Below are 26,819 nucleotides of genomic sequence, written 5' to 3' on the forward strand. Positions count from 1 at the left end.
TGAACACATGACAATAAATTAAATTAAAGATAGTGGAGGCTCAGGATGCAAGGCCCTGCATTAAGACTTGGGTGTACAATACAATACAATACCGTTTATTTGTCATTTGAACCTCACATGAAGTTCAAATGAAATTTGGTTTCTGCAGTCATACAACAAGAAAAGAACCAAGACACGCACCAACACAATCCACACAAACATCCATCACAGTGGATCTCCTCCTCACTGTGATTGAAGTCAAAGTCTTGTCTCTCCCCTGCTCTCCATTCTTCTCCCGATATCAAAGTCAAAGCCCCTGGCAGGCGCTAGCAAGTCCCGCGGCCATTTAAAGCCGCGCCGGGCGATGCAAGGCCCTGCTCTGTGTCCCGATGTTGGAGCCCCCGGTGAGCGCTAGCAAGTCCCACGGCCATTTAAAGCCGCGCCGGGCGAATGTAAGGCCCTGCTCCGGGTCCCGACGCTGGAGCCCCCGGCATGCGTTAGCAAGTCCCGCGGCTGTTTAAGCCGCGTTGGGCGATGTAAGGCCCTGCTCCAGGTCACTTTCTACCCCGCAATTCTGGCGGGAGAAGTCGCTGCTTCCGGTGCCCCGTAAAGCAGTCTCCCACCGGGGACCCGCGAGCTCCCGGTGTCACCATCCACCGGAGTCGGGTCGCAGCGGCGTGCCACCACAGCTCTCCACGCTCTGAAGCCGACCAGCTCCACGATGGTAGATCTGCAGCTCCGCCGGCTCCGCGACTTGAGCCCCCAGCTCGCTCCGGCTGGAGGCCGCTCCACGGTGCTAGGCCCCAACGACAACGGAGACCCGACAGGATAAAGGTCGGGTCCCCGTACAGGGAAGAGATTTAAAAGTTTCCCCCACCCACACCCCCGCCCCCCACACATACAGTCAAAAACCAACTACAAACTATACCCTCAACAGGACAATAAAATAAAAAAAGACAGACGGACTGCAGAGGCCGCTGCGATGTCGGTCGCGCCGCCCACCGGAACGTGGGCAGCGCGACCGTTAACGTTTTAGTGATACCAATGATTTTTCTTTCTCTTCGCAAGGCCACCAGCGTAATCCAGGATGATTCCGCTTCTCTCCTCTCCCATCAGGAAAAAGGTATAGAAATGTGAAAACGCACATCTCCAGATTCAGGGACAGTTCCTTCCCAGATGTCATCAGGCAACTGAACCATTCGACTAACAACTAGAGAACTGGCCCCAGCTGCCATCTACCTTATTGTTGACCCTCGGACTATCTTTAATCGGACTTTATCTTGCACTAAATGTTATTCCCTTCATCATGTATCTACACTGCGATGGGCTCGATTGTAATCATGTATAGTCTTTCTGCTGACTGGCTCCACACAACATAAAAGCTTTTCATTGTACCTCGATGTACGTGACAATAAACTAAACTAAGCCAAATGCGATTCAAATTCTCAAACTGCTCCGGGGGAATTTGAAATCATTTGGTGATAACACAAAGTCGTCTTGTAATGCTAAGCACTTTATACATTCAACAGAATGTCTTCATCCTTAGGGAAATAAAAAAATCACTTTATCGATTCATTATTCTGTCCATTATAACTGCTTAGCGCTTGTTTCTAAATTACTATTAACAATTGTGCAGTTGCAGAGTTGGCGGAAGGTCAGGTATCTAACTGTGCCCGCTCACAGCCAAGAGTATACAGTACAGCAAACAAAGTGAACTGGAAGGCAAGAGAGACTGCAGATGCTGGAACCTAGAACACTGAAAGAACTCAGCGGGTCAGGCAGAACGTGCGAGTTGAAGAATCGGGCTGAGACATTGCATTAAGAATGAGAAGGAGAGGAAATATTACCAGTGTATGGCAGTTCAAAATGGGGATGGGGGGGGGGGGGGGGGGGGGGGGAAATTAAACTGGAGACATAAGAAACTGCAAGTGCTGGTTCACCACAAAAAAAGAGACAGTGATGGAGTAACTCAGCGGGTCGGGCAACGTCTCTGGAGAACATGATTAGGTGACGTTTTGGGTTGGCAATGTTCTTCGGACTGACTGTGGGGGACGGGGAGAAAAATGGAAGAGAGAGGTGGATGCAGGATTAAGCATGGTAAGTGATAGGTGGATACAGGTAAGTGCGGGGGGGGTGGGGGGGGATGCAAGGTTACGCAGCTGGTTGGGCCTCGAGATCCAGAGGACAAGATGTGTCAGGAGGGATCGCCCTGGTCGCTGATAGATGGGGTGGTCCGGCTCAGGGATAGTGGAGAGGTTGGAACCAGCTAAAGGGTGAAGGGTGGCCAGTACCAACGGGTGAGGAACGAGGCAGAGCCCGTCGGACTCGGCCTGAGCTCGCTCCCGTGAGGGTGCGTCGCTCGCAGCCCGAGGGAGGTTCGGCACCCATGTCGGGGCGGCCCGGTCCGGGGGTGGTTCGGCGCCCATGTCGGGGCAGCCCGGACAGAGGGAGAAGCGACGCCCATGTCGGGGCGGCCCGGTCTGGGGGAGGTTCGGCGCCCATGTCGGGGCAGCCCAGCCCGCCCGAGGCTGAAGACGGTACGGTACTCACGTGAGGGTGGCTGGGACGGTGTTCTGGCGGTGGTGGCCTGAGTCCGGGGTTCGGCCGCGGGCCAGCGGCTGCGTCTGCAGGACTGGTGGGCGGCAGCTTCGACCCCCCCGGGCCGCGGTGTTTGAGCCGCGGGACTGATTTATAACATCGGCCGGGGAATGGGGGGGGTATCGCCTCAGCACAGAGGGAGAAGAGGAGGGAAGAGACTGCAGCCCTAAGACTTTTGCCTCCATCACAGTGAGGAGATGCTGGGTGGACTCACTGTGGTGGATGTTAATATGTGTTTATTGTTGTTTTTATTGTATTATATGTATGACTGCTGCAATTTCGTTCAGACTTCGGTCTGAATGACAATAAAAGCTATCTAATCTAATCTAATCTAAAGGGAGAAGAAAACAGTGGGCATTTGAGTGTGTGCAGGAGAAAGGCAGCGGGCAATGGCAAGAGACAGGATTTCATGGGTAGTTCAGGTCGTAGTGACAACTCTTTATCCATCCACAGGGAATGTAATTAGGTTTGCTCATTAAACAATTTATACCCAAACTTGGCCAAATTCTCTCAAGAAAAGCAGGACCATTTCCCACACAAATGCAAAGGTGAAGAAAAGCTAGGCACACAATGCTGGAGTAACTCAGCGGGACAGGCAGCATCTCTGGAGAGAAGGAATGGGTGACATTTTGACTGACAGTCAGGGGTGAGGGAGTCTAGAGATGTGGAGGGGTAAGGTGTGAATACGACAGATCAAAGCAGAAGATGAAAAGGAAATGCGGAATGGTTCATTGTTAGTGATGGGGAAGGTGACAAGGAGGAATACAACCAGTAAAATTAATCAGAAGGACAGTGAAACAACTGCCGGAGAACTAGGGTGGGAGAGGGATGGAGAGAGAGAGGGAAAGCCAGGGTTACTTGAAGTTGGAGAAATCATATTCACGTTTGGTTGTAAGCTGCCCAAGCGAAATGTGAGTCGCTGTTCCTCCAATGTGTGTTGGGCCTCACTCTGAAAAGCTAGGACTAGATCACAAGCATTAACATTTTTACCAGTGACCAGACTTGAGAAACTGGGGGAGTTACCCAACTCCATCCCCTGTGGATGGATAAAGAGTTGTCACTAAAACATGAACTACTCATGGAATCCTGTGTCTCTTGCCAGTTCCATGCAACTCGCTCTACATCACTTCAATGGTTCAAATTTAAACCAACACCTACAATTGTGATAAAATTGAACTACAGATGCTGGTTTATACCAAAGATAGACACAAAATACTGGAGTAACCCAGCATCTCTGGAGAACATGGATAGGAGACATTTCAGATCCAGACCTTCTTCAGATTGTGGTGGCGGGTGGGGGGAGGGGGGAGAAAGTGGAAGTGAAAAACAAACATGACAAACCGGGGCCGGCAACAGATGACCCCAGGCAATGAGATTCCACGATAGGCCAATTACTGCCTGACCGGATGAGTTACTCCAGCATTTTGTGGCTGCAACCAAAATGAGAGGTCATCAAACAGGAGCCAAAGTGACTATCGCATCAACATCATCAGGTTGTTGAAACCATTTCTTGGTGTGCAACTCCAATTCAACCCGAGTCAACAGAACCTAGACTACCTCCTTATTAAAGGCTGCAAAATAGTTTGCCTTCATTGATAATGGAGAGCAAGTATTGGAACCAATACAGGCATCACCCTACAAATGTAACGGTCTGTGGACCCTTCCTTAAATCCGATTTTGTGCGTTGGTTTCGCCATCTCCACCCCACATCCAAAATATCTCATGACTCTGAAGAAGGGTCTCAACCCAAAATGTCACCAATCCGGGTTCTCTGGAGATGCTGCCTGGCCCGCTGAATTACTCCAGAACTTTGAGTCCCTCACCTAGTGTATTAACTGCTCAGCGGCGGCCGGCTGCATCCGGGGTACGTTCTGCGGCGCGCGGCCTTCTGGTTCATGACAAACATGGATATGAAAGGTTTAGAGGGACATGGGCCAAACACGAACAAATGGGACAAGCTTAGATGGGGCATCTAGGTTGACATGAACAAGTTGGGCCAAAGGGCCCGTTTCCATGCTGTATGACTCAGCGGCTACTTCTAGCTCAGATATCATGGTTTCAGACAGAGGATACTCACCCATCAATAAAGAGTGGGGAGTTGGTCATATCTACAGGCTGGGTAAGCCAGAACTGGCATATGTGAGAACATGTCACTTCAAGGTGGGAGAACGTCCTATATTCCAACTTTGTTGCCAAAATTGCAGAGGTGGTTTCGAATTGCTGCCTCTGCTGGATACCAGTTCTGCAGTCGCACAGAGTCTTTTGTTAAATAATCCCAAACTTAAAACCATATTTGAACCAATTCAAGCACCTCTTCAAATGTGCAGAAAAGGCAAATGACCGGTTCTTTAATGAGTGTCAAACGGCATGTTTCTCTCCGTCACCCCACTACCACTCTTTCCATGCATTTAAGTAATAGAAGATCAGGAGTAATTAGGGACTTAAACGTAACCTCTACAAATAGCTCTTTAGCTTTGTTCCGGGCATCAGCTGCCTCAAAGCCAAAAGCACTGATAATATTGCAGGCTTTGGGTGGAACTGAAGGCAGTAGGTGCAGTACACTGCGTAAACAGCTCTATTTTTGCCTGCACAAACTTCTGCCAGGAGATAGAGGGAAAGGTTACATACTACATGAAATAAGCAAAGTGGATGAACATTGCAGCATACTTTTTATCATTGTTACCGTTGCTATGGCATACAACATGCAAGCTTGCTTTGGGACCAATGGTGCCACCTGGTGTTTGAAGTAATATCAGCCTGGCTGCTCACCCTCTATTTAGGCCATAAGACTTAGGAGCAGAATTAGGCCATTTGGCCCATCCAGTCTGCTCCGTCATTTGATCATGGCCAATTTTTTCACCTCTCAACCTTTTTCTCCTGCCTTCTCCCTGCAATCCTTGAATCCTTTATTAATCGAGAACCTATCGATCTCCACTTTAACAATACCCAATGACTCAATATAATACAATACAATAAAAATACCCAAATACTCCACTGCCGTCTGTTGCAATGAATTCCACAGATTCACCACCCTCTGGCTAAAGAAAGTGGCACAGCGGTAGAGTTGCTTACTTACAATGCCAGAGACCCATGCTCGAGCGTGACTGCAAGTGCTGGCTGTACGGAGTTTGTTCGTTCTCCTGCATGTTTTCTCTGGGTGCTCCGGTTTCCTCCCACACTCCAAAACAGTACAGGTTTGTAGGTTAATTGGCTTTGGTAAAAATGTAAATTGTCCCTAGAGCATAGGATAGCGCTAGTGTACCGGGTGATCATTGGTCTGCATGGACCGAGGGGGCCGAAGTGCCTGCTTCCGCTGTATCTCTGAAGTCTAAGTATTCCTCATCTCTATTCAACGATTTTGATATTACAGACTCATTCCCATATTAATGGGTCCAAAATCCGAAAAAAGCTAACTTTTAATAATCAGTATTTCTAACACCCTTTTAATTGCAGCTCTCGGTTTCTCTGGAAACATGTACAATTTAGCCTTAAGTTCAAATTTAGCTGTGAGGTGATGTTATTCTCTGGCAAGATGAAGTCTGGCAACCCCACCCTTTCTCCTTGCAGCAGAACAGTTGAGGAAACAGGTTAACAAACAAATTAACACACATTTACACACACACACACCCAAACCCACACACCTATGCTCGCCCGCACACAACCTGACGGAGAGATAATGTATAGGGAGGAGCTGCAGATGCTGGTTTCCACTAAAGTTATAGTCCTGTTCCACTTAGGTGACTTTTTAGGTGATTGCAGGAGACTATGCAGCCGCCACATGGTCGTGGGTGGTTGCCGGGGAGTCGCCTTCATGGTCGTGAGGAGTTCCCACATTCTGGGAACTAGTCGCGGCCTCATTATGGTCGCCACAAATCTTTCAAACTTTTTCTACCAGAATGAAACCTCCATGGAGAGTAGCGAGAATTCTCGTGCCGTAGGTGCAGTGGTAGTGGGTTGCCAGGAGGTCGAAGGTTCTCGTAGGTTGTAGCAGGTGCTGACCAGTGAATTTCATTGGCTCATTGGGAAAACAAAAATGTAAGCAATAGTTTTCAGAACCAAGGGTAACAGCCGTGTATCTCTGGATTCTTAAAAAGTTGTCTCCACTCCTTCTGCTGTGTCCCGAGTAATTTCACTTCAAGATAACACGGTGGCACAGCGGTAGAGTTGCTGCCTTAAGGGGCTGTCCCACTTGGGCGACCTAATTGGCGAGTTTAGAAGAGTTTGAAGAAATGACGTTGAAAACCTCCTTCGAATATGCAGAAGATCTCCTTCGACTATGCTGAAGACCAGCTTCGACTAGCTACAACTAACTTCGGGAAAATTGGACACCAAATAGTGGAGAGTGAAGACGACCTCCTTCGATCTCCTTCGACCTCCCTTCGACTATGATGAAGACTATCTACGACTACCTTCAACTGCCTTCGATTACCTACGAATAACATTACGACCTACTACGACTAAACCTACGAGTAAAAAAGGTATTGATTTTTTCCATGTTGACCTTTTTTTACTCGCGGGCATTTTTCAACATGTTGAAAAATACACCGTGACCTAGCTGAGGCCTCGAGTACACGGGGACTACTCTCGAGCATGAAGGAGAGTTACAAAGACCTCCCACGACCTTGTGTCGACCATGCTGCGAGTACAAGTCGAGTGCAAACTCACCAGAACTCGCGGATTAGGTCGCCCAAGTGGGACAGCCCCCTTTACAGTGCCAGAGACCTGGGTTCAATCCTGACTATGGGCTAGTTTGTACATTCTCCCCATGACCACATGGGTTTTCCCTGGGTGCTCCGGTTTCCTCCCATATTCCAAAAATGTACAGGTTTGCAGGTTAATTGGCTTTGACAAAGACTGTAAATATCGCTATTTCACAATATCTACGACAATGGTATTTGACGCTGGTGTACGGGGTGATCACTGGTCAGTGCGGATGCGGTGGGACAAAGGGCCTGCATCCGCACTGTATCTCTAAACTAACACTACAATAACATTTCCTAGAGAAAAACACGAAGTGCAGGAGTAACTCAGTGAGTCAGGCAGCATGAACTGTCTCCCACAATTGAGCTGAAAGCTGCAAGTGAAGGTTAGGACAGCGGCAACTTTTCCGACGAAGACCGATTGCATTTCACTGCATCAGTAGATCTTCGAGCACACTGAGCTCTTTCAAGTTGTAATCCCCATTGGGAATTTTACCATGCAGGCCTGGTTCTGTATCTGACAGCAAAGATTAAGCTACCAGCTCTAACAGGGCATCCCATAGCTCCCTGGAGCCTTGCTGACATCACGTGCAGCTGAATGCAGACAAAAGGCACACATTTGCAAGTTTTATTTGAATGCACCTATTGGGAACATAGAAAGTGATGATTAAATCTAGCCTTACCTCCCCCACCCCTATGACATTTAAAATAATTTTATTAAATTGTAGGTAACTCAAATAGCACTTTAATTACAATGTGCTCAGAGGGTGATGTTCGACTGCAGCAACGTAAACCTTTTATCATGGCAATAAGTTGACATCAAATTAACACAGAAAAAAAGTATGCCAGCAACATCTTAGTTTGTTTTGCCTTTAAGCTTTTAAAAAAACCTCGCCCCCACTAGCACAGTCCATCTGACAGCCAACTTAATGCCCTTGACTAAAGATTTACAAGCCACTTCATTCTTACTAGTCTGCAAATTTTACTTCAATGTCATGCCATGCATTTAAATCATTTTTCATTGCCTTTCTCCTTAAATATAAAATGTATCCATTCAGGAGCTGGGGAAGACAGTAATGAAATCCACATCTTTAGCAGTCAGGATATCATAAATATCGTATATAATTCTCAGTAAAGATAGATTGAGTTTTATGAAGATCTGGTCCAGGTTATGGAATTAAGTTGTTGGCCCCAATATAAAGAGGAACAACTTCATGCAACCTTCATATTTTACTTCTTGACCAAGTTCCATTAGAACTGACCTACTATTAGAACAGCAAACGAACAGGCCCTTCGGCCCACAATGTCCATGCTGAACATAACGCCAAGACCATCTCTTATTCACCTTTGCATAATCCATATCCTTCCATTCCCAACATATCCATTTGCCTATCCAAAGGCTTCTTAAATATCACTATTGCACCTGCCTCAATCACCAAACCCGACTGTCTTCCAGGCACTCACCATCCTCTGTAAGAAAGATATCCTGCACATCTCCTATTCATTATTGTCACGTATATCGAGGTACAGTGAAAAGCATTTTTGTTGCTTGCTATCCAGTCAGCAGAAAGACTATACACAATTACGATCAAGCCGCACACCGTGCACAGATATAAGATAGAGAGAATAACATTTAGTGCAATATAAATTCCAGTTAAGTCCAATAAATGATAGTCCAAGTGTCTCCATTGAGTTGATGGTTGGTCAGGACCGCTCTCTAGTTGGGGATAGGATGGTTCAGTTGCCAGATAACAGCTGGGAAGAAACTGCCCTGGAATCTGGAGGTGTGTATTTCTACACTTCTATACCTCCTGTGTTTAAGAAGGAACTGCAGATGCTGGAAAATCGAAGTTAGACAAAAGTGCTGGAGAAACTTAGCGGGTGCAGCATCTATTGAGCGAAGGAAATAGGCAACGCTTCAGGCTGAATCCCTTCTTCAGACTGATGTAGGGTGGGTGAGGGGGGGGAGAAAAAAGGAGAAAGGAAGAGGAGGAGCCCAAGGGCTGAGGGAGAGCTGAGAAGGGGAGGAGACAGCAAGGGCTACCGGAAATTGAAGAATTCAATGTTTATGCCGCTAGGGTCCAGACTGCCCAAGCGGAATATGAGGTGCTGCTCCTCCAATTTCCAGTGGTGCTCACTCTGGCCATGGAGGCCCAGGATAGAGAGGTCAGATTCGGAATAGGAGGGGGAGTGAGATTGAGAGTGAGAGTGAGAGGGAGAGAGAGAGGAGCCGAACACCTCCGCTCGGTCCGCATTAATCAACCTGACCTCCCGGTGGCTCAGCACTTCAACTCCCCCTCCCATTCCGAATCTGACCTCTCTGTCCTGGTATTCTAAAATTTCTGGAACTCGTCTGATTGCAGGACTAGAAGCCTATGTGGCAGCTGACCGCAGTGCCGTGCCTGCTCACCTTGGCAACCGCACACAATCCCAGTGGGCCTTTATGGCCAGCTGCAGTTGGGACTGTGAAATGGCACCAAAACCTGGCGACACTTGCATAGACTCGGTGGGCTGTTTCTATACCTTGCGCACTTATTATACGGTAATAATCTTACTGACCAGTACGCAAAAAAAATAATTTCACTGTACCTTGGTACACATGATATTAAAGGAGCCATTGAACCTTTGCAGTAAAGATACACACAAAAATAAATAAATAAACAGTACTGAGGGTTTGCAAAGGCTTGCAGGTCTTCAGAAGAACACGAGTCAAAGTATTAAGAAAAGATTAAATTCCTCGTTACCGGAAGTTACTTTGACATGGATTTTGAAAATGTCACAACTACAGCAAGCATCTCTGATGGGTAAAAAAAATGTGAAGACACCTCACGAGTCACTTGCCCAAGCCCTTTGTTTATGGGAGTCTAGTGGTTTAAGGGCCTGTCCTACTGACGTGTCCTTGACACGCAAATTACGCGACCTCATGGTCGCATTGAGGCGCACGGGGATCGTATGGCCGCGTGGGGCTAGTCCCACTTAGAAGGGCGGAGGGGTATGTAATTGTGCGCGGCATCGTGCGGGGCTCCGAAATTTTTGTAGTGAACTAAATCTTTGTGCGCCAACGGCCTGTCGCGGAACCGACGGCCAAAGAGGGACAGGCCCAAGACCTTGGCGTGAAGCAACGTCTCACGTTCAACAGCAGTAGAAGCAGGCAAACAATTGCTGAGCTCGGCCTGGGGCTCATGGCCGTTGCGGTCCGGATCCGCCCCCACCTCTACTCCCAGATCGGGGCCAAGAAAATTGAAGATAGACACAAAATGTAGGAGTAACTCAGCGGGACCGGCAGCATCTCTGGAGAGAAACAATGGGTAACGTTTTGGGTCAAGACCCTTCTTTTCAGACTGAATAAGAGCCTCGACATGAAACGTCACCCATTGCTTCTCTCCAGAGATGCTGCCGGTCCCGCTGAGTTACTCCAGCTTTGTGTCCATCTTCAAATGGCGTCACGCGCTCCAGACGGCTGTGCGTACGCATGAAATCGCGCCTGACCTTCGCGGGACCATCGCGGCTCAACGCAACCACGAGGTCGTGTAATTTGCGTGCCAAGGACATGTAAGTGGGTCAGGCCCTTTAGTCACCGGACTGGAAGCCAGACTCGACAACCACCATACAGTCAAATTCACCACTATTAAAGTGTCAAATTCAAATCCCATTGTGGCAGCTGGAAAACTGCAATACAAATAATTAAGAAAGTCTAGTCTCCATGAAACTAAACCCGAGATCATCATAAAACACAACTGACACAATAATGTAATTCACAGAACAGAACTCTGCCGTCCTTGCCCCATCTTATTTGTACGTCAGTTCAGACCGACACCAATGAGGTTTAACCTGAACTGAATCTAGAATTCAGGAACTAACTAGACAACCAACAAATGACAGTAACTGCAGCAATGTCCAGGATTAATGAATGAGTAAATATAAAAGTTGTGGGTGTACACACACCTCGAACATCATCAACATTCACAGGTCCTCACACTGCCACCACACATTCTTTCCCAAGTCCTTAAGTTGTTACTATCTTCAAACGTATCATTAGGAGCAAATGCTTTATTCAACCCAGTTCAAGCTTTTACCATTGGCAGATCCATATTTAATACCTTTAATAGCTCTTTTGTAAAGTCCTTCCCTCCGTTCAATCCATCCAAATTGTTAATGAAGTCTTGACAGGTCATCTTCTTCCCAATATTCTGAAATATTGAAAGAATTGCAAAGGTTAACACACGATGGATGTGTCAAAGCAGTCAGAACAGCCAAAATACTTTAAAAAATCATTTCAGAACCAGCACCAATCACCAGGACCAAGAATTGGTCCTGTCCGATGTTTAATTAATATAGCAATAAAATATTGTAGCTAGGGCGACAGATAGCACAATGGGCTAAGAGTTCGGCTGGCGACCGGAAGGTAGCCGGTTCAAATCCCGCTTGGAGTGCATACTGTCGCTGTGTCCTTGGGCAAGACACTTCACCCACCTTTGCCTGTGTGTAATGGAATGTAATTACGGCGGCAGGCGCGGGCACACCGCGACGCCCTGTGTCTCCCTTTCAAGGGAGATGCTAAAAATGCATTTCGTTGTCTCTGTACTGTACACTGACAATGACAATTAAATTGAATCAATGAATCATTTATGAGCCCAAAGTAAAATAGAGCATGGCAAGTCACAAAGTGCTGGAGTAACTCAGAGGGTCAATAGGCATCTCTGAGGAACTTGGATAGGTGATGTTTTTTTGGGTCCCAACCACAAGCATTGCCTATCCGTGTTCTCCAAAGATGCTGCTTGAATCGCTGAGTTACTCAGAACAATTTCCATCTTTTTTTGTGAACCAGCATCAGCAGTAACTTGTGCCTTCATAAAACAGAACATGTTGGAGATACTCACAAGCCAGGAATTAATTGTGCGGAAAGAAATAGTGCTAAAATTTCTGATCAGTGCAAACACCCTTAAAAAAGGTAATTATCCTGAGGTAGACCCAAAATGCTGCAGTAACTCAGCTGGACAGGCAGCATCTCTGGAGAGAAGGAATGGGACATTTCAGGTCGAAACCATTCTTCAGACCGACTTGCTTATCTCTCTCCACACTTTACCCGACCTATTGCAATGTTCTGGTTGGAAATGTAAAGAAATCCAATTCTGGTCAACATCATTACATTGCTATAACAGTACAGTATTGCATGTTGAGGCTTTAAAACGTCCAGCAAAACCAACATATCTGCAAATTGTCTCCAACTGCATTACTTTGTTTGAGAAGTAGGCACGCCTACATGATTAGTGTCCAATAACAACAACAATGTAAACACACCCAGGGAGAAAAGAGTACGGTCTGAGTTTCATGAAACATTAGACCAGGATTTCCCAAATTAAACTTTACATTTTCTTTTCCTGTTCTCTCTGGAGATCATGCGGCTTCACAGACTCTGAACTAATCACTATAGCATGTGACAGATTGAAAATCTTTTCCCGTTTGCCACCGATTGTACCAAAGCCACACGTGCAAACTAATTTGCATTTAAGTAGAGTAAACTTTAGAATCAAAAGGCACAGCATGATGAAGCTGGTCGTAAAGCAACAAAGATCATCTCCAGCCAGATACAACTGGTTTCTTATTGTTAGGCCTATTCAATATCAGAGATAACTTAATTACAATCATTGAAAAATCAAAAACAATTCCAGAGAAGTTGCAGTCATGCAGCACAGAAACAGGCCATTCAGCCCGACTTGCCCTTACCAACAGAATGCCCCATCTGCCCACATCTCTCCAAACCCCTCCTATCTCTACAAATGTTATTATAGACCCTGCCTCCACTAGGTGCTCGTTCCATATACCCATCTCCCTCAGTGGAAAAAGGTACCCCTCAGATTCTTATTAAGTCTTTCACCTCTCACCTTAAACCTATGATCCCTAGTTCATGATTCCCCTATTTTGGATTAATGACGGTGCATTTACCGCATCTATTCCACTCATGATCTTATACAGCGCAAGGCCCAACTTAAATTGAAGGAACAGCACCTCATTTCACTTGGGTAGATTACACCCCAGCAGTTTGAATATTGACTTCGCTTTGCTTTCCCTCTCCCTCTATCCCTCCCCATCCTAGTTCTCAGACTAGTTAGATTGTCCTCCTGATCACATTTTTACAGATTGTATGCCTCGTTGTCACGTTCTCCTCAGCTAACAATGATCTATTCTATACATTCCTTGAACTTCATCCCCTTTGATCTCTTGTTTTCACACCTACCCTTCCATATCTCTATCTCCCTCTCCCCTGACTCTGTCTGAAGAAGGGTCCCAACCCAAAAAGTCACCCATTCCTTCTATCCAGAGATACTGCCTGTCCCGCTGAGGTACTTGCATTTTGTGTCTATTTGTAGCTCTTCGTTTCTATCCTACGCCTCCTTTTCTCGTTAATTAATAAAGCAACACATTCTTCTTTTACCAACACCTCCTTCTTGCCTACAACATCTGTACCCAGGAACATTAAACTGTCAGTCCTATCCCTCTCTTAGCCAGGTTTCTATAATGGGTGCAAAGTCCCAATCGCCTGTAACTATCTATGCTGTGTTCATCCATATTACTCATCAGGACTCTCATGAAATTCAGTCCTTCTTCACTCCCTGCGGTGTTCCTACCTATCCTGTCCACTGAACTTTCATCACCTTTCTAACTAGCTCCCAGCCTCTCACTTGTCTAACTCCTGCATTGGATCCCAGCCCCCTGCCAATCTAGTTTAAACCACCCGTGTAGCACTATCAAACCCACCTGCCAGAATATCGGTTTCTCTCCAGTTACGGTGCAACCCATCCCCCTTGTACAGATAACCTTTGCCTCAGAAGGGAACTCAATGATCGAAAAAATCTGAATCTCAGTCTCCTGCACCAACTCGTCAGCCGTGTATTCATCTGTCCTATCTTCCTATTCCTACCCTCACTAGAACATGACGCCTGGAGCAATCCGGAGATCACTACCCTAGACGTCCTGCTTTTTAACCTTTTGTCTAACCTTTTCACAGGGCTTCTTCCCATTTCCTTCCCACATAATTTGCGCCAAGGTGCACAACAACCTCTGACTGCTCATCCTCCCCCTCGAGAATGTTGTGAAGGCGATCAGAGACATCCTGAACCAGGGGTGGGGATCCTGCGGCCTTCTAGGCCATTAAGTGCGGCCTTTTGAATGAATCCAAATTTTGTCATTGGACAAATAAAATATGTCACAAAATTGAGAATCGCTGTATTTGCAAAGCCTGCTTGGCCTCTTTCTGTGAAAGTTGCAAGCTGTGGGTCACAGTTCCAAGGAGTCTGGACCCTAGATGGAGGTTGAGGATAAGGTGAGGTCCAGGTGTCCTTCCTTTTGTTAATATGTATGAGGGTTTTGCAGAAGAGCCGAGCACGTTTGTAAATGCATGATTAGGATGAATTAGCTAGCTCTCAACGTAAAGGAACAACTTCACGCAATACTCCAGAAGGAATATATAAATTATTCAATCGCTTTGGATGAATCAACTGATACCACTGACTTGACACAGGTTTTATACTTCATTCGGGCCATAACAGAAGATTTTCTTTGCTATGAAGAGTTACTCGCTTTGGGCACTCTTATGGGTAGAACACAAGGAATAGATTTCTTCAACAACTTTCAATAATAAATGTTGTGAAGTTGGACTGGATTTGGTTAATTTAGTGAGTGTATGTACAGACGGTGCACCTTCCATGACAGAAAAACTTGAAGGGTTTATTGCCCAGATAAAAAAAGGTATTATCAGATCAAGATGCTATCATTTCTTTGCATTGTATCTCACATCAGCAAATGCTTGAATTTTTTGCCACATCATAAATAGACTTAGTTTTACCTCTGTGCTAAATCTACTATATCAAGTGACACTTTGAAACAAATTATAAGTATTGTTAACTATATTCGTGCAAATGCAACACTGCATTGCCAGTTTCATAATATGCTAAAGTTGGACGATGAGGCATTCAGTGTGGATTTGCCATATCATTGTATAGTGTATTAGGTTTTATCTTTGCGAGAACAGATAATTAAATTTCATGAAGACCAGAATCAGCAATGCAAATTATTGAAAGAAGATTTCTTTAGAAATACTGCATTTCTGTGTGATATCATGTCATTGCAAAATGACTTGAATGTTTCTTTGCAAGGTATAACTAAGTCTATACATGATGTGGCAAATACTCAAGCATTTCTAAAAAAGCTATCCTTTTTTCAAAACTGTTCTTCGAAATGAAATTTCGGATTAATTTTTTCCCCAGTTAGCGAAGGTCATTGATGAGCAGGAGGATTCATGCGAATCATTTGAAGAATAAGCAGCTGTTATAGACTTATCAAAGAATACAATGAAAGGTTCACTGAATTTGAGAATCATGACATCACACTCAAATTAGCATTTCAACCTCACGTCTCCAAGGCTCCTAAAGAACTACAGATGGAATTGATGAACTCTCAGAAGATGACATTTTAAAGTCCTTATTTGACGCTAAAGGGACTGTCCCACTTGGGTGACCTAATTGGTGAGTTTAGAAAAAAATGGCATGTTGAAGACCTCCTTCGACCATGTTGAAGACCAGCTTCGACTAGTTACGACTAACTTCGGGAAAATTGGACACCGAATAGTGGAGAGTGAAGACGACCTCCTTCGACCTACCTTCGACGACCCTCGATTACCTATGACTAACATGCCGACCTACTACAACTAAACGTTGGAGTATAAAAAGTAGCGTTTTTTTTCATTGGCGACTTTTTTTACTCACGGGCATTTTTTAACATATTGAAAAAATGCCGCGACCTAGCTGAGGCCTCGAGTACGCGGAGACCACTCGCAAGCATGAAGGAGAGTTACGACGACCTCCTACGACCTCGTGGTGACCATGCTGCAAATATGAGTCGAGGGCAAACACACCAGAACTCGTGGATTAGGTCGCCCATATGGGACAGGTCCTTAAGAAAGATCTGATTGAAATATGGAAAAATAGATAGATAGATAGATAGATAGATCCTTTATTGTCATTCAGACCTTACGGTCTGAACGAAACTATGTTGCCTGCAGTCATACACAGAATCAATAATAACAAAACATACAATAAACACCAATTAAACATCCACCACAGTGAGTTCACCAAGCACATCCTCACTGTGATGGAGGCAAAGTCTTAGTTTGCAGTAGAATACCCACGTTTTCGGCACCATGCAAGAAAAATGCTTTCTTACTTTTCAACCACTTATTGCTGCAAATCTACATTCTCCTACCTAACCCAAATCAAGATGCCCTTAAGGTCACAAATGACGGATACCCATCTAGAAGATCAGCTGAAACTGCATGCCTCCATGTTACAACCAAATATTCAAATGCTTTCCCACAAAAAGCAGTCACAACAAAGTCATTAAAAGATTTGTTAACTTTAGAATTAACAACATTTTTTTCATTTTCTTGAAGGTAGTACATAGTAGTTAGATTTTTACAAAATAATGTACATTTTGAAGTATATCTAATTGACGTTTCTTGGACGCGGCCTTATTAGGTTACAGCTAACTTGATGCGGCATTCCAACATGAAAAGGTTCCCACCTGTCCTGGACCCTGCAACCAGGAAGGCAACAGACATAGATACATAGACAATAAGTGCAGCAGTAGGCCATTCGGCCCTTCGAGCCAGCACTGCCATTCATTGTGATCATGGCTGATCATCCACTATCAGTACCCCATTCCTGCCTTCTCCACATAGCCCTTGATTCCACTAGCCCTAAGAGCGATATATAACTCTCTTATGAATGTATCCAGTGAATCAGCCTCCACTGCCTTCTGAGGCAGAGAATGCCACAAATTCACCACTCTCTGGGTGAAAAAAGTTTTTCCTCATCTCAGTTCTAAATGGCCTACCCCTTATTCTTAAACGGTTCTGGACTTAAACGGCCCCTGGTTCTGGACTCCCCCAACATCGGGAACATGTTTCCTGCATCTAGCTTGTCCAATCCCTTAATAAGATCCCCTCTCATCCATCTAAATTTCAGTGAATACAAGCCCAGTTACTCATTCTTTCATCATATGACAGTCCCGCCTACCCGGGAATTAACCATGTGAACCTACGCTGCACTCCCTCAATAGCAAGAATGTCCTTCCTCAAATTAGGCCATCCTCGAGTCTTGATTGCTGCCACAGAATCTCCTGCCTGCCTCTCTAACGAGCATTCTACCACTAAGGACCAGGAGAAAACCTGCAGTCACGGGGAGTATGTACAAACTCCGTACAGACACCATCTCATAGTCAGAAACAAATCCGGGACCCTGGTGCTGTACGGCAGCAAGTCAACTGCTGCATTACTGTGCTGCCCTCTAGGTAAGATTCCCAGCATTGCAGTGGTTAGACTTAGCAAAGAATCCAAACTCTTCAAAACTTTTGTCTCATACCATCTGTCTTTATATCTCTGGCATTTTATATACTAATCACAATAACATTCTATCTTTACATCTCTGGCCTGTCCAACCATCTGCCTATCAAACCCCATCCCTCCCAGCATCCATATCCACCTATTACCTGTGTTCAAGAAGGAACTGCAGACGCTGGAAAATCGAAGGTACACAAAAATGCTGGAGAAACTCAGCGGGTGCAGCAGCATCTATGGAGCGAAGGAAATAGGTGACGTTTCGGGCCGAAACCCTTCTTCAAACGAAACGTCACCTATTTCCTTCGCTCCATAGATGCTGCTGCACCCGCTGAGTTTCTCCAGCATTTTTTGTGTACCTTCCACCTATTACCTGCCAGGCTTGGTCCTGCCCCTCCTTTCTCCGTCCCACTCCCCCCCCCCCCCCTACAATCAATCTGAAGAAGAATCCCGATACATCACCTATCCAAGTTTCCAGAGATGCTGCCTGGCCCGCTGAGTTATGCCAGCTAGCACTTTGAAACATAGAAAATAGGTGCAGGAGGAGGCCCTTCGATCCAGCACCGCCATTCATTGTGATCATGGCTGATCGTCCCCTATCAATAACCTGTGCCTGCCTTCTCCCCATATCCCTTGACTCCACTAGCACCTAGAGCTCTATCTAACTCTCTCTTAAATCCATCCAGTGATTTGGCCTCCACTGCTCTCTGTGGCAGGGAATTCTATAAATTCACAACTCTCTGGGTGAAAAAGTTTTTTCTCACCTCAGTCTTAAATGACCTCCCCTTTATTCTAAGACTGTGGCCTCTGGTTCTGGACTCGCCCAACATTGGGAACATTTTTCCTGCATCAAGCTTGTCCAGTCCTTTTATAATTTTATATGTTTCTATAAGAACCCCCTCATCCTTCTAAACTCCAGTGAATACAAGCCTAGTCTTTTCAATCTTTCCTCATATGACAGTCCCGCCATTCCAGGGATCAATCTCGTGAACCTGCGCTGCATTGCCTCAATCACAATAATAATAATAATAAATTGAATTTATATAGCGCTTTTCAGGGACTCAAAGTCGCTTTACAAGGCAAGGCAAAAAACAAAAACAAAACAAAACAAAAAATGAGCAACAATTCAAGCACAGATGAAAAGGGAGGGGGACGTGGGGCTAAGGATAGGCAGAGGTGAAGAGATGGGTCTTGAGGCGGGGCTGGAAGATGGTGAGGGACTCAGAATTGTGGATCAGTTGGGGGAGGGAGTTCCAGAGCCTGGGAGCTGCCCTGGAGATGGCTCTGTCCCCTAAACTGCGGAGGTTGGATTTGTGGATGGAGAGGAGACCAGCTGATGTGGATCTGAGGGACCGTGAGGGTTAGTAAGGGGAGAGGAGGTCAGTGAGATATGGGGGGGGCCAGATAGATGGTGGAGGGCTTTGTAGGTGAGGACCAGGATTTTGTAGGTGATCCGGTGGGAGATGGGAAGCCAGTGAAGTTGTTTGAGGACTGGAGTGATGTGGTGCCAGGAATTGGTGTGGGTGATGAGTCCACAAGGATGTCCTTCCTCAAATTAAGAGACCAAAACAGTACACAATACTCTAGATGGGGTCTCACCAGAGCCCTATACAACTGCAGAAGAAACTTTGTGTCCCATTTCCTCTGCGGTGGGGAAGTGGTGCCATCTGTAGGCACTACTGATCAACTGCACCTGAAGCAGCTGCAGTTACTTTATGACAACAAATTCTCTTTGATAAAATTAAATGAAAAGGGGGTTGAAAATTCTGTTGCAGTAAAGATGCTTTACTCTAACTTTTGCCTGCAGTAATGACACGTAGATAGAGGTGAACGACTGCAATACAACAGCCCTGTTCATTCACAAGGTAAATAAGGCTGATTTGGTTTTCTAGGGTTGTGGGTTCATGTCAAAAGGCAAGGTGCTGACAAGCATGCAAGCTGTATACAATTCCGATACAACATCGCATTGCTCATGTCAAGGTATTTTATTCTATTTGCAAACAAATATGTGACAGAGTACTCGGAATAGTGACATTTCGGGTCGAGATCCTTCTTCAGACAAGGAAAGGGAAACAAGAGATATAGAAGGTACTAAAACAAATGCATGAAAGATATGCAAAAAGCAACAAGGGCCAAGGAAGGGTAGAGCCTACAATGCTCCATTGTCATCTGTGCGGCAGGTGATACAGATGAAAGGTCTCAACGCGAGACATCACCTATTCTTTTTCTCCAGAGATGCTGCCTGATCCTTAATTACTCCAACTTTGTGTAAAACAGCATCTGCCGTTCCTTCCTACACATGTGACAGACTTCAGACTTGATTTTCTTCAATGAGGATCACACCAGCCCTGCCAGATCCACACAAAAATTAGAGTAGGAAAAAATTCTCAGACCTTAGTGTCAATCTCTCATTTCAGGTTAGTTTAGTCAATTGTCACATGTAACAAGGTACAGTGAAAAGCTTTTTGTTGCATGCTAACCAGTCAGTGGAGAGACTGCACATGGTTACTATTGAGCTGTCCACAGTGTACAGATACATGATAAAGGGAATATTGGTTATTGCAAGATAATGTGTAGTAAAGTCCGATTAAAGATAGTCTTGAGGGTTTTCATTGAGGTGGATGGTAGATGAGGACTGCTCTCTAGTTGGTGATAGAATGGTTCAATTGTCTGATAATAGCAGGGAATAAACTGTCCCTGAATCTGGAGGTGCGTGTTTTCACACTTCTGTACCTCTTGCTCGAGAAGGAGTGACCAAGATGATACATCCTCGATTGTGCTGGTGGCTTTGCCGAAGCAACGTGAAGTGTTGATGGAGTTAGTGGAAGAGGGGTTAAAGTCCAGTAGGTGATGGGTGGATACAGGAGATGGGGTTTGATAGACAGGTGGTTGGACTAAGGCTAGAGATGAAAAGACAAAAAAGGGTGTGAGATAAGCCAATAAGGATAGAAAGGGCACAAAATGTGAAGACAGAAGAATATAGGTGGAAGGGGAAGATAAAGGAGAAGTCCTGCCCTAGCTTTCTTCCTGCAATCAGTCTTTTTTTGCAAACCAACATCTGCAGTTCCTTGTCTTTTTGACTAGCAATGGAGACAGAAGCCTTTTGAATTACAAGGGGGCCCAAATCCATCTTGAATTAATCACATTCACATCCTTGTTTTAAGAGGGTCTAAAGCTCCAATGTGTGACACCAATAGAATCAAGAATGCTGTTAATACAACGTGCTGTTCATCCACAGTCTGATACAATTCTTGCAATGCCTGTGACAGGATCCCAAGTGAGAACGAGAACTTAAAACCAGTGCGATAAATCGAATTTACAAACTGTGCATGGTCTGTGAATGTTGAATCCATTTACTAAATATCTTGTTTCCTACCTGAGCCAAGGTCGAAACTCCGAAGCTATTTAACGAGAGCAGAGATTCAACAGACATTAACAATAAGGGTGGTCTGATGCTCTGTACTCTTGCACTGTCTTTTCCCCAATGTAATACGATTGATAGTGTGCTATTTATACCAAATACATTTACATCGCCTATCCGGTTATGCATTGGTGCTGCAAATTGCACAGCAGTCAATTGTACAGCAAATATAATGACTGCACAAGTTCAAAAGAGTCAATAGATTTTTCTTCATAAAGTGGAACAATGCACTCTTTGTAATATTTATTCCAAGTTGAAAAAAAAACAACCCCATTCCCTGTCAACAGTGTTTGCCAATGACTCTGGCACATTACACACAAAAATAATAATTCTGGAAGCATGGGTGAGATACGTGAAGGAGCAGAATCTTTATGAAGAAAGATGGTGAATAAATTAATTCGACAATCATATGATGGAGTGGTCTAAAAAAAAGTGCAAAAAGCAATGATGTTATTAAATCAGGCAAAGACAAGATTAGATTGACAGCAATGACTCTCAATCCAAATCAGTCAACTGTGAACAGAAATTCATTTTAGTAACAATATTTGCTGATAACCACGTTGACGGGTCTGGGACAAAGTGAATAAATAAATATGTTGCTGGATTCCTTCACAGCATGCACTGTAAACTGAACTAGCAATTCTGGGGAAATATTATGACGACCATGGATGGCAAAGCAATTTGATTCAATTTAGGCAAATTAAGCGTGAAGACTGCATTCTAAATATAGAACTACACATTAGAATCAAATTAGGAAATTATTAATCCTAATAGGCAACACTTTGCAGATTCAATATTATTAAATATGAGGGGATTATAAAATCATGAGGGAAATAGTTAGGGTTGAGGCACAGAATCTTTTTCCCCAGAGTAAGATTCAGGGACAGTTTATTTCCAGCTGTTATCAGGCAAATGAATCATCCTATCAACAACTGGAGAGTAAAAGGGAATAAATGTTATTCCCTTTATCATGTATCTGTGCACTGTGGATGGCTCATTGTAATCACGCATCGGCTTTCCGATGACTGGTTAGCACGCAACAAAAGCTTTGCACTGTACCTCGGTACACGTGACAATAAACCCAACTAAGAGTACGTGACTCAGTAACCAGAGGACATTGGTTGAAGGCAAGAGGGGAAAGATGTAATAGGAACAAGAGGAGCAACTTTTCCACACAAAGGGTGATAGATATATGGAACAAGCTGCCAGGGGAAGTAGAAACAAGGACCTGCAAATGCTGGTTAGCAAGGAAAGAGAAAGAAACACAAGTAACTTAGCAGGTAGGCAAAAATGCTGGAGAAACTCAGCGGGTGAGGCAGCATCCATTGAGCGAAGGAAATAGGCAATGTTTCCTATTTCCTTCGCTCCATAGATGCTGCCTCACCCGCTGAGTTTCTCCAGCACTTTTGTCTACCTTCAATTTTCCAGCATCTGCAGTTCCTTCTTAAACACAGAGTAACTTAGCAGGCCTGGCAGCATCCATGAAGAACAAGTACAGGGGCCGTTTCAGATCTTGAATCTTCTTCAGAATGAAGAAGATTCCCAACGCGAAAAGTCTCAAATCCATGTTCTTCAGGGATGCTGCCAGACCTGCTGAGTTACTCCAGCTTTTTACGACTTTGCCAGGGGAGGTAGTTGGTACTATAACATTTAAAAGACATATGGATAGGATCAGAAAGGTTTAGAGGGATAGACAATAGGTGCAGGAGTAGCCATTTGGCATTTCGAGCCAGCACCGCCATTCAATATGATCATGACTGATCATCCACAGTCAGTAACCTGTTCCTGCCTTCTCCCCATATCTCCTGACTCAGCTATCTTTAAGAGCTCTCTCTTGCTCTTTTGAAAGTATCCAAAGAATTGACCTCCACTGCCTTCTGAGGCAGAGAATTCCATAAATTTCCAACTCTCTGGGTGAAAAAGTTTTTCCTCATCTCCGTTCTAAATGGCCTACCCCATATTCTTAAACTGTGGCCCCTGGTTCTCGATTCCCCCAACATCGGGAACATGTTTCCTGCCTCTAGCGTGTTCAAACCTTTAATAATCTTTTATGTTTCAATAAGATCCGCTCTCATCCTTCTACATTCCAGAATATACAAACCCAGCCACTCCATTCTATCAACATATGACAGTCCCGCCATCCCAGGAATTAACTTTGTAAACCTACGCTGCACTCCCTCTATAGCAAGAATGTCCTTCCTCAAATTTGGAGAACAAAACTGCACACAATACTCTGTGTGGTCTCACTAGGGCCCTGTACAACTGCAGAAGGACCTTTTTGCTCCTATATTCAACTCCTCTTGTTATGAAGGCCAACATGCCTTCAGCTTTCTTCACTGCCTGCATGCTTACTTTCAGTGACTGATGAACGGGGACACCCAGATCTTGTTGTACTTCCCCTTTTCCCAACTTGACACCATTCAGATAATAAACTGCCCTCTGTTTTTGCCATCAAAGTGGATAACCCCACATTCAGATGCAACTCTGAACATATGTGCCAAATGCGGGCAGGTGGGATTAGCATAGAAGGGGGATCTTGGTCAGCATGGGCAAGTTGGGCCGAAAGGCCTGTTTTGTGACTATAACTAAATATCATTTTTTCGCCCGTATAATGTATAAAGTCATCCATTATAATTTAAACTCTCTACCTTTACTATCTAACTATCGGTTCAGATTGCATACACAATAATGGATTCAAATACTTACATGGCCATGGAGGTCTGTATTCAATAACATCAGTGCACAAGTAAGGCAATGGACTCCATCTGTAAAAGGACGGAAAGGCTTGAGTGAGTGTTCAGCCATTGGCAAAGCAGTTCTTGGTCCATAACCTGACAAATCATGTTTGATTAAACATGTCAACCAACTAATGAACTGAGATATTGTTTATTCACATATTGTTTATGGGACGGCACGGTGGATCAGCGGTAGAGTTGCTGTCTCACAACAGCAGAGACCCAGGCTCAATTCTGATCTGGGGTGCTGTGCAGAGTTTGTATGTTCTCCCTGTGACTGTGTGCGTTTCCACATGGTGCTCCCGTTCCCTCCCACATTCCAAAGACGTGCAGGTTTGCAGGTTTATTGGCTTCTGTAAATTGCCCCAGTGTGTAGGATGGGAAAGTGGGATAACATAGGACTTGTGTACAGGGGCAGATGGTCGGGGTGAACTCGGTGGGCTGAAGGGCCTGTTTTCACACTGCATCTCTAAACTAAACACCTGTAGCGCCCCCAACCAAATTTGTCCGAAAGAGCAGTGGGTGCAGAAATCTTGTAACATACAACATTGATTGGCTTACAGCACCCATTCGCCCATGATGTTATCTACATTTGCATCCCTTACACCTCCTTTCTCCAGGAGGTCAAGAACAGAACGGCTTTGGGCTGAGATCGTCCTACATCTCACAAGGGATTCACTAACACCACTTTGGAACCTTTCCAAGTGAAAACTCAACCTCAACAGCAGAATTAATGAATATCATTCAAACCATTTACAGGACTCAACATTTAACCCACCTAAGAGATTGAAGAGTGTATATTTGCCATTTGCCATGATGCAGCAGGTAGAGTTACTGCCTCACAGCGCTGGAGACCTAGATTCAGCCCTGATCTCGGGTGCTGTCTGTGCAGAGTTTGCACAATCTCAATTTCCTCCAACTGCTCCAGTTTCATAACTTATAGGAGCAGAATTAGGCCATTCAGCCCACCAAGTCTACTCTGCCATTCAATCATGGCTGATCTATCTTTCCCTCTCAATCCCATTCTCCTGCCTTCTCCCCATAACCTCTGACACCGTACTAATCATGAATCTGTCAAACTCTGTCTTAAAATTTTCCACTGACAGACTCCACAGCCTTCTGTGGTAATGAATTCCACAAATTAACCACCGTCTGACTAAATACATTTCTCTTCATCTCCTTTCTAAAGGTAGATCCTTTTATTTGGAGGCTGTGCCCTCTGGTTTTAGACTCTCCCACTAGTGGAAACATCCTCTCTACATCCACACCAACCAGGTCTTTCATTATCCAGTAAGGTTCAATGAGGTTCCCCCAACTCTAGCGAGCACAGGCCAAGTGCCATCAAATGCCCATCTTATTAACCCAATCATTCCTGGGATCATTCTCCTGATCCTTCGCTGGATCCTCTCCAATGTCAGCACATCCTCCCGCATCCCAAAGATGTGCAGGTTTACAGGTTAAATGACCTCTGTAAAAATTGCCCCCAGTTTGTAGGAAGTGGATGAGAAAGTGGGATAGCATAGAACTAGTGTGAATGGGTGATGGAAGGTCAGCATGGACTTGGTGGGCCAAACGGTCTGTTTCCATAATGTATATCTAAAACTAATCACCAGATATAAACTGGGGCAATAAAATTACTACTTATTCCAAGTAAAATTAGATAATGATACTGCAAACACCAAATCACTTGCACAAGGTTACATTTAATCCATTTATTTTGAGATTCCCAATTTGACAGAAACAATCAATTGGAAAATTATTAAAAATGTAACTCTGAACATTTTAGACACAAGAAAAACTGAACTGCAGAATTTTGTGTGTCAAAATCGATTGTAATAAATGCACGAAATTCAGCCAATAATACCTAGAAAACTCAATTCAGTATTCTATTTCATGTCAAAATTAAAATTTCTACAGTAATAAGAAATAATTACGTTAGAACTAGCTGGAAAAAGCAGGTATTTCTCACCTAGAGAAGGGTTTTGTCATTGAGTCACATCATATTTTGACAGGATTCTTGCAGTCAAATATTAATCAATACATTTTGGGAAACTACAAAGCAGGCAACAGCAGACCAGGAGGAAGGGAAGATATTGACTAATGCTCACTTTTACACTACTGTATTATTTTTAAACGCAGCCACCTTTCTGCATAGGAACAAAATACTGATGGATGTAACGTATCCGGCAGATAGTGGCCTGGTGCCACAAGAGACATGCTTGATCAATTAGTGTACACTAGAACCGCACAAGATGAGGAATGCATCCAACGATGAGAGCTTTTGGAACCATTGAGTCAAACTACTCTTACTACAGTTCCTAACATGCTGTCTTCCAGCTAAAAACTCAATCGTTGTACGATTTTCTGGAATTGCAAACTACAGGTCTAGAAGTGTGAAAACGCACACCTCCAGATTCAGAGGCAGTTTCTTCCCAACTGTTGTCAGGCAACTGAACCTTCCTACCAACAATTAGAGAGCAGCCCTCGGCTACTATCCACCTCATTGAAGACCGTTGGATTATCTTTAATCAAACTTTACCAAGCACTGAACGCTATTCCCTTTATCATATGTCTGTACACTGTGGATGCCTTGATGGTAATCATAGTCTTTGCACTGATTTTTAGCACGCAACAAAAAGATTTTCACTGTACCACAGTATAAGTGACAATAAACTCATTTAAACAAAAGAGCAGCAGTCTTATTTGTGAAAATATCTCCAGATTCCAGTATTCTTTATCACACAATAAACGTGGCAGAGTGGAAAAGGCATAAAATTTAAATGTCAAATAATATTAAGTTCCGTTCTTTCATGCAGCAGCATTATTCACCTTGTCAGCTTCCTATTATTTGAGTTTCACAGAAATAAAATGCTGAGGCACACATCTGCTAAACAGAGAGAGCTATACAGCAGAGAAAGCGGCCCTTCAGTCCAACTCATCCGAGCTGACCAAGTTGGCTAACCAAGACAATCTCACTTGCCTATGCCAGGGCC

The 26,819-nt window shown here is 44.5% G+C and overlaps 1 protein-coding gene across 1 annotated transcript in view; it reads right to left on the reverse strand.

Moving 5' to 3' along the window:
* The window catches only part of psd3l (pleckstrin and Sec7 domain containing 3, like), a 405,977-nt gene that overhangs the window by 74,318 nt on the left and 304,840 nt on the right, over positions 1 to 26,819 (reverse strand). The window contains exons 9-10 of the mRNA XM_055642234.1: positions 23,798 to 23,856; positions 11,378 to 11,467 (exon numbers count right to left, since the gene is read on the reverse strand). Coding sequence (XP_055498209.1) covers positions 11,378 to 11,467; positions 23,798 to 23,856 — 149 coding nt within the window. The remainder of the gene's footprint in view (positions 1 to 11,377; positions 11,468 to 23,797; positions 23,857 to 26,819) is intronic.

Source organism: Leucoraja erinacea, chromosome 1, assembly GCF_028641065.1.
Source record: "Leucoraja erinacea ecotype New England chromosome 1, Leri_hhj_1, whole genome shotgun sequence".
Taxonomy (NCBI): Eukaryota; Metazoa; Chordata; class Chondrichthyes; order Rajiformes; family Rajidae; genus Leucoraja; species Leucoraja erinaceus.